At 41.3% G+C, this 14,161-nt stretch overlaps 1 protein-coding gene across 17 annotated transcripts in view; it reads left to right on the forward strand.

The window, feature by feature from the left end:
* The window catches only part of MTSS1 (MTSS I-BAR domain containing 1), a 127,025-nt gene that overhangs the window by 98,642 nt on the left and 14,222 nt on the right, over nt 1–14,161 (forward strand). For 11 of the 17 annotated variants that reach the window (XM_080378372.1, XM_080378363.1, XM_080378369.1 and 8 more), the window contains 4 exons: nt 7,359–7,516; nt 8,766–8,873; nt 9,815–9,912; nt 11,928–12,138. In XM_080378372.1, coding sequence (XP_080234498.1) covers nt 7,359–7,516; nt 8,766–8,873; nt 9,815–9,912; nt 11,928–12,138 — 575 coding nt within the window. The remainder of the gene's footprint in view (nt 1–7,358; nt 7,517–8,765; nt 8,874–9,814; nt 9,913–11,927; nt 12,139–14,161) is intronic. The other 6 variants (XM_080378373.1, XM_080378375.1, XM_080378371.1 and 3 more) reach the window with 2 other exon arrangements.

The raw sequence follows: 14,161 nt of genomic DNA on the forward strand, positions 1-14,161 counted from the left end.
AGGTGCATCCTGTTCTTTACACCCTTGTTCTTCCAAGGGGAACAGGCCTGCAGGGCGTATTGCCCACCCCAGCATTGAAACTTAGCTCTTGTCTGAACAGATGAAGCTATGTAGTGCATGGAACTGCGTACATCTTTAAATTGCTCTTTGTTTTCAGACAAACATTGGACAACAGAAGTCAGCCCAGCCAACCTGAGTCAGCAGAATAATTATGCATAAATTTAAAATAAATGCCATGTTTAGGTTTCTGCTGAGTCAAGGCTCCATACATGGATCCATAGCTGCTAGAAGCTGTTGATCCTGTATTGAATTCAGAGGAGAGACAGCAGCTATGGCTCTGCATGTAAACCGTTTCGGAAGGTTAACAAAATGCATGATTCTTAGGGTTTTTTTTTAAAAAAAGCATCAAGTGACTAACTTAACATATAACTGAATGCGTGTATATGTAAAATCTGGAGTGCATGTTGGCTTCATTTTCTGTATTCAGCTTGGGTATTAATGATTTAACTAGACAGGTTTCCCTTCTGCCTATAACTTGACTGGTAGGTTTCATTTTCAGGTTCTTTGTGAGACGCTCTTGAGCTTTGAGAAAAATGTTTAAATCCAAGCAGATTTGTGAAAAGGAGTTGTATGTAACACTCCCAATAATATGACACATGTTAATGTGAAAACTGAGTTTTAACTCTAAGCTGTTCATAGAAGTTTCTGCAGAATGCCCTTAACATTCAGTACAGCATTTCTTCTTGTGTCCCATCAACGTTGAGTATCCAAACTCACAACCTCTACTTCTGAGTATGCAGCAGTTTTGGAAAGTATTCTTACTTTTAATGAAGTTGAGAGAGTAGAACATGATTATTTACTGTAATACTGCCAAAAAGCGCTTTTTCTTCCCCTCCTCCTGGTTAGCAAAGATGACCTGTTTGTGTTTTAGAGCCTTTGCAGCTGTTTTGTGTTACTCTCTGGTCTTTGAAACTGTAATATTGTTACACTCCTCTCAAGGATGATTGCACAAACCCAGTGACTCAACTGAAAAACAGAAACCTCTTCAACGTAATTATCACTGCAGAACATCTCAGTTCTTAAAGCAAGTGCTGACCTTATTCAAGTATTTTGCGCTCTTTCTATACTTGGTGCTTGCATTGTCTGGAATGCCAGGCTGGGGAGGGAGGACACCCAGCCAGACTCTTTCTCCGCCAGGAGGTAGTCTTACTCCTTTAAATTGTGTGGCACGATGACTGAAGTGAGAGCCAGGAGTCACTGTGGAGTCGGTATGATACAGCTCAGGAGGAGGGAAGCTGATGAGCAGAGTATACTTACCAGTTGCCAGGAAAAAATCCTTTGTGGATGAGGCCGTGGTGCCTGCAGGATGTTTTTGGTGTATCGTCATTGTGTCCCCCCCAGCTTATAATGTAAGCTTCCCTTTATAAAAATTCAGTGAAGACATGTTGCAAAATCAGTGGCCAGAGGTAGTTCTTTGACTTATTTTCATTCCTTGAGTTTTGATAGTTCCCCTCATTCTGACAGCAAGCCAGGTTTATTGCAAAACTTTATTTATAAAGTTTTTTAATTAAAATACACATATCATGGTTAATCTTTTTGATGTTCTTCCACATTGCATCAGCAATTAGCTTTTAATTTAATTAACAATCTATTAATGTAATTGCAGTAGAGAACATCAAAAAGCACTGTGGTTACTGATGCAGCACCCACCTAGAGTTTTGCAAGTTTGAGTTCCCTCTTCCCTGTGAAGGGATGAGGTTCGTGCCACTTCGTCAGCTTGACCAGAGTTTGACAGTTGCCTTGTGTTGTGCACTTTCTCTGAAGCACAGGTTAACATGTTCTCGCCTAGGAATCTGCAAGCTAAACAAAGTTCCTAAACTGGTTGAAGTCTTTAAAATAAAACCGTATGGTAAATAAGCAGGAGTTTAATTTGCAACAGCTCATCAGGAAGCAAAGCTAATGGGTTTGTCTTTATCAGCAACGGGAAGTCAAAATAGTCTAGTCCAAACTGCTCGCTGTCTTGTCTTGGCGCTGATGATAATGTCTAAACTCTAGGAATGCCGGAATACCAGTTTGACTTTTTTTATTTTCCTTTCTGTGTCAATTTTGTGTCCTGCAATTTCTCACCATGCGCACCTGCCTGACAGCTGAGGCTCTGGGTAAGTCTGTGCCATGCTGTAACCCTGGTGGCTGGTTTATTGTAGCCCTTGCTGTGGCCTCTTTATGGTGTCTGGTCTCCACTAACTGCCTAGACTTTAATTTCTAATGAAATTAAAATATTGCCTAATCTTAACGAACAAACCATCTTTTGATTTATTTTCTTTTGGCATCTAATTGGAACACTGAAAAGAAGAAAATCAGTATTGTAGATAAACCTCTGGTTTATTTTAGAAAGGGGTTAACGTGGACTGATAAATCGTGTCACGGTGGGGAGAGAAGTTAAATGGAACAGACACGGCATCAAGGTGATAATTGAATCTTATTGTCAATATGACTTTTAAAGTCTAGAGCTTCAAGTCCTTAGTGTTGTTCTCTGTAAACCTGTGATCCGAGTTCCCCTTTTTTCTGAAAATCGCATGCACCTTTCTTAACTGATAGATAAGAAACCACTATATTTAACTTCATGCTGGGAAAGGGGTGGAAATCAGCATCACAATTGTCTCCTCTTCTGCTGCCTGATCACATCTCAAATCTGTTTAAATTGGAGTGCTGTTTCAGTTGTATTGCAAATTTAAAGTGCCTGCCTTGAGATCTTCTTGTGAATGAAACAAAGTGTTTCTGAATTTGAGAGAAATAATCATACCTCCACTTGCAGTATAATGATGTAGGTGTTGCCCTTTGCAGGAGCCTGGATTGATTAGATTGGGAGACTCAACTGAGGTGCCTCAGCAGGGCTCCTGGAGCTGGGCATTGTGGTGCCTGCTGCTTTTCCCCTTTTTTGAAACCACACTGTGTGTTTTTCCTGGTTCGTGGTTCAATCTGGAAGTTTCCTTTGGTAACTTGGAACTTTTAAGGAACATCTTAGCACTTTTGAGCATTAGCAGCTGATTCAGATCTCCAGTGGCCACCAGAAAGACTCAGATTTGGTTGCTGAAGGTGTCTGAAGTTAACCCCAGCAATGAGGTTTTCCACCTTTCTGTGATGGCAGAAAGTGGCAGAATTCTCAGCCTAGACCAATATTAGTTTGTTTGCTTTACTGTGGCAGGACTGAGAGAGGTTGTTCGTCCCGGCAGCTGAAGCAGGTATGCTCTTGTAAGAAGGTGGTTGGGAGTGAATGCCTTGGAACCTGCTTTGGTTTGTATGAGCAGAGGTGTGCTCTGCATTGTCTCATACAGTGTAAATTCAGCCACTCTGCTGTAAAGTATCCAATATTGAATATTCAGGTTCTGTGCAGACCCCCTTAAAAAGTGCAAGGGAGCAGTCTTTTAAGTAAGAATGTGGAAAATAATAATGTCACCAATATTTGCTGCATTACTTTGTCAATAACAGCAGTAACTTTAGCAGTCAGATTGCACTGAGAGCGTTTAAAAATCATTGTTCTCCTTTGCTGTTGCTGACAGCTTTGCTAGTTTAAGTTGTCTTATAAAATGTAGGCATGAATTGGGTTGAAAATTAAGATTGACCTTTTTCCTTCTCCCTAATATGTTTCCTTTACTAAAGTTCTTTTTGAACAATGGTTATTTAAGAAGCTGCATGAGGCTGTCAGCCAGGATTCACACAGAACACTGTAAAACTGAGGTTTTAATGCATGTTGGTCATTTAAAGCTCTTGCATGTCATGATGTGAAGCACCTGCTCTGAAGGTGACATATTAAGACTGTCCTTGGAGTAGTGGTGGATTGTTGTCAATATTGATGAGAAGCAGTTGAGCTCTCTGCAGTTCATTAGTTGTTACTTGCCAGTGCCCAGCCACAAGGCCCTGGGTTGTTGGAGCGTGGTGCTGTTGGAGAAGTCTGCCCACAACTTCTGGTCTTGCATCTCTGCTTGTCTCAACAGCACCAAAGCTCCACCTTGAGAAAGGCTGGATTTGAATTTCTCCTTAGTTTTCAGATTGTTGACTTGTTCTTCCAAGTACAAGCAGGTGTGCTCTGCAGAACTATCCCTGCATCACATTCATGTCTGGCTGGTTGCAGACCAGAGACCTGTGAACTGCATTTGATGCTTTTGACCAGTGCTGATGCTGATCGCTTTGGTGGGTCATTCAAACCTGTCTGCAGCTGGGGTAGGAGTGTCCTTCCAGGTGGACTTTTACAGCTGCTTTGTGATGAGACTGTTCTGGAACAGTTTTCTGTCACTACAATAGGTGTGTAGGTTTGGAAATATTTCCGAATGGGTAACCTGAAGGCTAGAGAATGTGGGCTAGAGAGAATAATCAATTGCTGACGTTCCTTATCAAAGTGTGCCTCATGTCCACAGCAAAAATAGTGCAATGAGTTGTCCGGAATGCCATAGACAAATGACGTCCTCGTAATTCAAAGGGGAAAAGAACTGCATTGCTCTCCATTGGTTGATGTTCCCTTCTGAGATAAGCAGTGGATTCAAACTAGTGGAGACCACAGTGGATGAGGAGCAGAGGTGACCAGCAGTTGGCCCTCACATCCTTGGCACCCTTTGGGTGCAGAGTGCTGTTGAGAGGATGTTCTCTGCTGTGCTTAACAAAGAAGACTGATTAAACTGGGCAGAGATCTCATCCCTCAGGTTCCTGAGCTGTCTGAGTGCCATGGGAGGCAGCTGGCGATGCAGGGAGTGGGAAGAGCTACGCCTGATTTCAAAAGACTTGCTAGATTGATGTCTGCATTGTGGAGCTTTCACAGGATGTTAATAAAGCTTTCCTGCTCCTGAAAGATGAGTTGCAAGATGTCAGGAGAGAGCTGTATCCATACCATGTAAACATCTGGCTTCAGAGCCTCATCTAAATGATTCACCTAAGCTTGTTTCCCACTCTGAATTTTATCTCAGATAGCTTGTGTCAAACAGGTCTGTGAAAGTAGCAGTGAGGAGCTGGTATGTCTGTTAATGTCCTGACTCACTTAAAAGAATAAGATGGAAGCATCGTAGAGGTACAGGGGATGTTGGAGAGCAATGCAGTTTCTTTACACGCGCCTAAGGATTAAAATACACAGCCTGAAGGTTATCCTGGTAACTTTGTTGAATTGAGTGAGTTACACAGGGGTAAATGAGGTTTATTTTTGCCCCGTGTTTTGGGTGCTCTTGTTGCTCTGGCCCACGATGTGGTACTCTGTGAAGGCCACATAAATTACCAAAATTCACTATAATTGAACCTGCTTTATCAGTGGAGTCCAGTTGCTTTCTAAGAGTGCATCTTCTCATTGTGTAGGCAAATGCATTTAAAAAGGATTTACTGCCCTTACGTGCATGATCATATGGTGGAGCAGCTGAACATTTACAGCCGTTCTCCAGAGCTGAACTAATGAGTGTGTCATTTAGTTTGCAACTAATGTATCTTACATTTGGTACATCCATGGTAGTGAGCCAGTATCTAGGTTTGAACAACAGGAGATTATTTCACTGGGTGTAATTTCCAGTCAGCTCTCAGAATAAGGGGTCTGAGCAATAATGCAGATCTTTAGTTTCATAAGGAATTTTAAAGGACAACTCCAGAGAAGTACAAAATGTTTAATCACTTTATATGATAGTAAAAAAAGAGTATGGGGAAGGGCCTGAAATGTACAGAACAGTCTTCAGGCAGAAAGGTGCAGTTTGTCTCCTAAGGGTGACGGCAGAAGGCGGCACAGAACCTTCAGGGAGTTATCCAAACCTCTTCTGTAACTTGTTTCTGGCAGATGCTAATTTTGAGAGATGAAGCAGGTAACTGCAACTTCAGAGTCTGTTATTGTTAAAGTTATTTACTTCCAAAACAGTTTTATGACCACATTACACCTGTCAGGCTGATATACAGGATCAAACACTGGGGTGTCCCTGCTGGTAGTTTGGTACCCAGGTGGCTTTGGCGGTGGCCGTGCCTGTGTTGCACATGATTCTTTTGAGGATCCATTGCAGAGCTCTGCTTGTAGGTATCTGGACTATGTCTGACTTTGTACAGAGGACATTTGGCTACATCCAGTCTGTAATGCTGCTAAGCCAGCGTGATTCGCTTTGATTCCATTGCTGCTTTCTTTCCTGCAGCTCTGGCTGTGTATCAGTGCAGGGGAGCTGATGACTTCACCTCGCTCTGGAGTATTGAAGAAATATATACAACAAAAAGGCAAAGGTTTTCCTTTGGAACCCTGACCTTGAGTCATCCTTATTGTGAACTGCATGCATCAAGAGACTTTTTTCTTCCTCTTCCTTGTAGCTTTAAGTCCTCCATGCAGAAAGGTTATTATCCATAAAAACTGATTTTGGGTAGTTGCTTGTAACTCACCCAACATTTTTCAATGTTATCTTCCTGGTATGTAGCAACAGCGGCATGAATATATACCTGGATACTTAATTTGCATGCAACGGTGTTTCTGGGAGATTTGAGACAAATTTAGACAACTGGCATTCTTTAAAATATTCAGGGGCGTAAGCTGCATGAAAGCACCTTGCAGCTGCAGCATTCTTGGCTCAGTAATACTATGGCTAAGCAGCAGCTCTTCATTCCTAGAGGAATAAATTTTTGGCACAATGCACAGTAAACAGGTGGAGCAGAATAAGGTACTTAAATGTCACAGAAGGTTTTATTATGAAATGACTATAGTTAACGCAGTGAAGCTTTTTGATTGATTTTTTTATTATTATTTCCATAGACAAATACTGGACGTTAATATGTATTTGATATGTTGATATTTTGGTTTTGTTTTGGACTTTGGAATGAAGAAAACTGTCTTAGCAGTTGCTGATGCAGAGTACTTGAATCCAGTGGTCCAATGATCCGTAACATGTCCTTAGTACTGTCTTACATAGGAGATTCATTCACTCATTTAGTTACTCCACAAAATTGCCATTAGGACCTTGCTAAGCACAAAAGGAAGGAAGGGCAATGCACTAGGGGTTAGGGATTAATGCTCTTTCAGTAAGATGTTGATGTGCAAGGATGATGTGAAGGGTTTCTACAGCTAACACTTTGAGAAAGTCCTTATGTGAAATGCTCTTTGAAACCTTTTGAATTGAGCTGCCTTTCTATTCTGTGCAAAAGGAGGAAAAAAAAAATAAACGCCATGAAGTGCTTGACTTAATTGGGAAAAAAGAAAATCACCAAATCACCTTACTAATTTGAATTAAGGGACGATGCTGGTTGAGACTTGGAATTGCAAAAGTACAATCCAGCAGCAGTGCTGGCTTAAAATAAGGTCTTCCTCTAACGGAGATACACAGTTTTGACAAAATGTACTTTTGATTGTTTCCTGCATACAGGACGGGGTGACATTCAGCCCCAGTTGGATAGTGCTTTACAAGATGTCAATGATAAGTACCTGCTGCTTGAAGAAACCGAGAAGCAAGCTGTCAGAAAAGCTCTGATTGAGGAGCGTGGTCGATTCTGTACTTTCATCTCGATGCTGCGGCCTGTGATAGTAAGAGCTCTCGATTTTAAGTTGGTGCAATTCACATGTTAGATTAAGTGGCCAAAAGCCTCTAAAAATAGTAGCTCGTTATGTCTTAGGAATGAATTTCTAGAGCCAGTGTTCAGCCTGTCTCTCTGCCTGGGAAGTGGTGAGAGTTGGGACCTTTCTTGCAGAGGCATTTGGAGTAATTCAGCCACCGAAGACACTGAATACTTTCAAGATGGCTAACGGGGTGACAGTGGGCGCAAAGACTTTAAGCGGGCTTGATTTCCCTATGCATACTGACCTGAGCAGTTTTTTCCACTGCTTTTTTTCTTATCACATTTTATTATAAATCTTTTGTACTCCTACTCCAGTGATAGGACTGATAAATGTTTCAAGACCTCTCCTGTGTGTAGAATTTGACAGATTGCAGGCTGCTTCCATGCAGTTTTCTGGCAGCTCTTTCCCGTGTATCTGACAGCTTTTTCAGTTCATTGAAAAGGTTTGAGTATATTTTCATCACCTCAGGTTGTCTGAAGCCTGGTGATGAACTGCTTGTGGCTTTGTGCAAGCATGATGCATTTCTGAAGGGTCTCCAGTGTACTGGGAAAATGTACCTAATGCAGGTTTACAAAGAGCATCAGTCTCAGCAGAAAACCATGACTAGAGAAGTAGGGAGGTTATGGCTGAGCAGGAGGAGGTGAATTCCAGACTCTGAGGACCTGTATGAAATTACCATGGTAGTTAAGGAATTACTATGGTAACTTACGGTGCAGGAATCATCTCAGTTAGCTGTTGATGTAACTTGAGCCAGAATGAATCATAGATGGATTAACGCTCTGTACCTGCGTAGTGCCTTTATCTCAAAGTTGCTCAAAAAGTAGCAAAAAGCATGAGTTTAACCCCTGTTTACATTCAATTTTAAAATCCTTTGGGCACATCAGTGACTATACGTAGAAAAGTTAAATCTTTTTGAAATGTGGCAAGAATTACATTCTTTTTCTGAAGATGTCTCAAAAAGAAGGCCAAGACATTTGTCTCATTGATGAGAGAAAAGATTTCTGGACCTCAGAACTTACAGCAGTCTTAAAGTAGTTATAGAACTCAATATTTTCAACCCTTTTTCATAAGAAGTGATTGCTTAATGGGCAAAGAAAAACTGCCTCCATTGAGCATTCCCACAGTCATCAGCAAAAATAAAAAGGTCATGTAATGTCTTATGGGCCCGATTTTTAAAACCAAGGCTGTGATTAACCTTGCTCTTTTGTCTCTTCAGGAAGAAGAAATATCAATGCTAGGGGAAATAACCCATTTACAAACCATATCAGATGATCTGAAAAGTCTCACCATGGATCCACACAAATTGCCATCTTCAAGTGAACAGGTTAGCTCTTGTGACCTGAAAAACATTTTCATTTGTGGCTTGTACCGGTTTTCCTTCTGTGTTGTGAGGAATATTGACTGCTAGCATTTAGTGGCTAAATTTTATGTTTGGTATATGCTTCACTGCAGCAAGGTCATTTTTAACATAAGCAATTTAAAAAAAAATGGAAGTACCAACCCAGTGCTCGTGAAGTATTTGATGAGACCAGCGTGAAGCTGTCGCAGTAACACTTTGAAGTATATGAAGGTGCCCACTTTCTGCTGAGAGTTCATGAGGAATGAGTGTCATCTTCTCACCCTACATTTGAGCATCCCTGTCTTTATGTGGTCGCAAGATTGCTGGGATTAGATGGCTTGATGGAGTCTAACATTCAAGCACTTTTCCATGCTGTCCTTAAAATGCATAGGAAAATGCGTATCATTGAATGACTCCAAGTAGGACCTATTTCTACAGCCCTGCTGTGTGAACTCAGTTTTCTTGTCATACCTTAATCACCTTGTCATTGACCTAGAAGTGTAAAAAAAGGGAAGCTCTGCTGGGGTTGAATATTGGATCTTCGATTATTTTTTTAAAATGCGCAACAGTTCTTAAACTCTAAGGCTGTAATAGGTTTTTTTAAGGGGAAGGAAGACCCAAAGCAGCTTACAACATGCATAAAGAAATCTCCAGTTTACTTTTTAAAGATTATTCTGTTCAAATCTGAACTTTCCTTCTGTAATAACAGCCCTAGTGTTGAAGTATGGTAGTTCCTGGAAAGCCAAGACTGAAGCTGACTCTCGTGTGCAATATACACAGTGTAAATCTGGAAGAGAACTGAGACTGGGTCAATTGGTTCTGAAAGTTTGTAGTGGTGACAAATGTTGTATGTCAAGCAGATGCTTTCTGTTAATAGGGGGAAAAAATTTTCCACGTCCTTGATGCTATTGATTATCTTTCATCAGGTAATTTTAGATTTGAAAGGTTCTGATTACAGCTGGTCTTATCAGACTCCTCCATCCTCTCCCAGTACTACCATGTCCAGAAAATCTAGTGTTTGCAGGTAAGTAGACTGGTAATACATAATTTTAACCTGTCTGGGGGCAAAGGGAGGCAGGTTCAGACTGTGGTATGGATTTGTATGCATACATAAATCTTAAATAACAACTCTTAGTGAAATAAATCCCTTGTGGTCTTTATCCGTTTAAGTGTGTGACTGGGAATATTGAAAAGGATGGGCATGACTGAACAACTGTTGAACTCAAGACAACTTGAAGATGCTTTTGATTCAGTTCTCTTGAATCCATTTCAGATCAAAGAGCAGACTGTACTGATCTAAGCTCTGAGATTGTTCATTCATAATTTCCTTTTCTGTTTTTCATATTGATGACTTTTTAGATTACTCTAAGTAGCTGTTACTAATCAGTAAGTTAAACTGTTTGAAAAGGAGTAACATCCTTGGCAATTGCCCTATCAGTCTGGTAGATGGAAATGCTTTTTTTTGATACAAGTTTTTTTGACTGTTTAATGCTGTCTAATGCTGTCCTGAAATATGTTGAAACACTGGATTCTGTCTACGCTTTCTCCGTAAAAACTGTTTTCTCTCATGAAACAGTTTCTTAGCATGTTACCCCTATACCCTGGTGTCTACATTTACTCTTTCTTTTTACTGAAAAGGAAGATATCCTGTTGTGTATTCTGCTCAACACCTTTCTAGCTGCTCTCAAATGATTACCTTTTAGTTTGCTTCCTGAGTAACGTACTACAGGTTCCCTGTGTATGAGCAAAGTTACCTATAGCATGTCAGAACAAGTGAACATGACTTCTTCTATGTACCTACTTGTCTCTGCATGCAGATATATATAAAAAAACCTTCAGTGCTTTTATATATATATGTGAAAACATGCATATTTAGAGCAATGAGCACAGGCTTAAAGATGCAATATCCTGAAGCTGTAAAAGAAAATGGCAAAAAGAACCAAAAAATCCACCATCTGTGCCTAATCAACCTCATCTTCTTGTGTAGTAAATCCTGTATGGCAACAAACTGTTGTGTATGGGTAAAATAAGCTTCCCCTGCTCCAGGCAGACTTGTGCATCTTCTGTGTACACAGCATTTGTGAACAGGAGGTGCAGCCCTCACCCAGGTATCCTTTAGAGCCCACCCTTCAGCTAGTCAGTGGGCTTCTGCCAGCAGAGGTAGGAAGCTGCTTTCCCATTGGTGCATCCTGCTAGTCCTGTTCAGCCACCCCAGCAGGAAGCTTCAAAGGCTTCCACATTGCGGCTGGCATGTCATTGCTCTCATTCATGGATACTGGAGATTTAAAATGCAATTTCTTTGTTGGAAAAAATGTATCTTTTTTTTCATGGAAATTAATTCGGGGCTTTAATTCTCTGATCACCTTTTTACTAACTAAAGCTACGTACCCAGAGGCTTGGCTTCACTCATTATGCCCTCACAAGCTTTTTTTTCTGGTAGAAAGCCTTCATGTGAGCCAAACTTGTCCCAAGTACGCTGAAGCAGGGGGGTTTGTGATGCTTTCAAAAGTCTCATGTTAGCCTGCTGACTGACTGCAGTGGTGTGCCTAGAGGCAGACCTTTAGGTGAACTGCAGTGCCTTTGGACCTCCTGCTAGAGATAGCCCACTGAAAATGTGGGACATGGTGCAAGAGCAACAAGGTGTAAGTCAGGAATAGGAGAGAGCGGGCAGCAGACAATTTTTTGTGCAAGTGCTGTGCAAATGCTAGAGAGGGTGTGTAGCAATCCCTTCGTCCCTAACCTGACTTTGAACTCTTAAGTGGTTACAGGGTTTGATCATTTGAGTGAAATTCAAGGTAAAATGCCATTTTCTCTGTGATCACAAGGGATACTGCAGCTGCTTATGGTTCTTTACTGATATATATGTGCATATATATATATTCAAATTTAATTTGTCAACATTTTTTCTTTTCCGGTTTATGCTGCCTGTGGCTAGAGACATGTGGAATGTTAATTGTACTGTATATGGGTCTCTCCCCACCCCGCCCTTGTGTCTTTTCCTCTCCCCTTTCCTTTCTTTGTTCCTTTTGTCTCTCACAGCAGTCTGAACAGCGTTAACAGTAGTGATTCCCGGTCCAGTGGCTCGCACTCGCACTCACCTAGTTCACACTATCGCTATCGCAGCTCCAATCTGCCTCAGCAGGCACCCATGAGGCTGTCCAGTGTGTCCTCCCATGATTCTGGATTCATGTCCCAGGATGCTTTCCAGTCCAAATCGCCATCCCCCATGCCACCAGAAGCACCTAACCAGGTACGTGCAAGCATGAGAACAAAAACACGAGTGTGAGCTGGACTCTTTAACTCGGCTCACCTTTCACAAAAAGGATCTGGTGTGGTTTTGGGGTACCTTGGAGTCAGGTTAAACACTGAGGGTAAGGTTTATCTCACCGCACTTCATCCATCTAAAAGTTGGGCCTCTAGCTGGAGTGATTTATGCTGCTTTTGCAGTTCACACTGCAGAAAGGGATGAGTCACTCTTGAGGGATTTGGTTTTCACTCTAGCCCTGGAGGGACCCTAGATGCCTAACTTTCAGATATATACAGATGAGAAAGAGCGAGAAGTCCCACTTTACAGGGGGGAATAACATTCACGTTACCCGCTGAGGCAAGTTGTTAATAAACTGGTGGCTGTTTACTGTTTAATAGACAAATATCTGTGCCGGAACAGCCTTCTGACAGCCTTAGTATTGATACTGGTGGCTTTGGCATCAGAGAGCTTGCTTTTATTCCCCTGCCAAGACCCTGGAATGCTCAACGTGCCATTATCGGTATCATATGAAATTGGTTTTGCCATTTTTTATGACATCCCTTTCTGTGGGTAGGCTTGCTCTTTTTGACTGTCAGTTGAGTACCTTGCAGAAATAAGTTATCTGCATGAAAATGAGAGGTATTTTTTATTCTTTATGGAACACTTTATAAGTGTCTGTGTAGTCGTATATGATAATGTCCTGAAACCAGTCAAGCTAAGAGGATTTCACTATAAATATAAGAAGACCTATTCCAAAGCATTTTTTGGTCTGCAGAAGGAAGGTGCTGCTCTGTTTGTTCATGGCATCATTCCTGTAAAAACTAACTGGCCACCCGCAGTCAGAGGTCTGCATGCCTCCATGGCGTGTATCTTCTACGACCTGCATTCTCTTTCCTGATTTGTTTGGGGTTTTTTTAACAAATCACATGGCACCTGCAATATTTTTTAAACAAGGCTGTGAACTGCCATCTCACATTGTAAATCCCGTCATAAATCTTAGTTACAAAAAGTTGACCTTATATCCTGTTTTGAGTATCACTCACTCTTAATACACCCTGAGGTCACTGGAGAAGACTGTCTTCTAGTTTAATAAATGTAGTTGCACCCCTTTTCATGGTTGGGGAGTATATGGTTTTGTAGGCGTGGCTTGGGGGGTAGATGGTTTTAATCCTTACAGTCAGCAAGCAGCCAATAATTTCAGTGTTGGCAGTTACCAAGTATCACCTGCACACTTAAGCTACTCCTAGACCACCTTCGACAGCCCACAGACTGTTACTTCATGCAGAACATTTAGTAAGTAGCACCCTCAGTGAAATTTTTGGAGTATCATCCAAAACAACACTGGTTCATTTAGGCTTGGAACATGTTCTCAAGGGAAGCTCAACATTTTTTTAATGTATTTACCTCTTTCGTTTTAATAGAAATGGTTTCTTTTCAAATGAATACATCTTCTGCACTGTCCCCAGTCTGGACACATCAGCATTTTTTTATAGATGACATCCTGAAGAACTTTGTGCACACTACTAAAATGAATGTTTTGTTTTGATTGGCTATGGCTAACCTAACTGAAATGCAAAAAAGTAAATGAGCAATAATAAAGTAAACTGGAATAGTAACAAGGTAAGGAAGTTGACTTCTAAGATACATGCATCAGTTATACATGCTAGCATCATCTTTGGTTTTCATACTATTCACTGCACCTGAATAAAAGGGCGGTAACCTGCGTGATGATGCTGTGTTTGCAGATGAGGATGTAACTTTGCAATTGCCCTTAGCATGGAAAAAAACCAACACCTCTCTTTGCAAGTTCCCCTGTTAAGAAGGGGAGAGAACTTAGGCCGGTATCAGCTGGCAGAACATCCTGCAGGTTAATGGGAGTCATGCTGATTTACACCAGCTAAGTTCTATGCTTTCACTTCACTTTAGAAACTGTCCATAAAGTTGCAAACCGATCCAAGCATCACTTGAGCTATCCATGAGCTGTAGAAGGCTGCAGCAGTGTGGCGTTGATTTGACAAGTGTAGTG

This window comes from Falco punctatus (genome assembly GCF_963210335.1).
Source record: "Falco punctatus genome assembly, chromosome: 3".
Taxonomy (NCBI): domain Eukaryota; kingdom Metazoa; phylum Chordata; class Aves; order Falconiformes; family Falconidae; genus Falco; species Falco punctatus.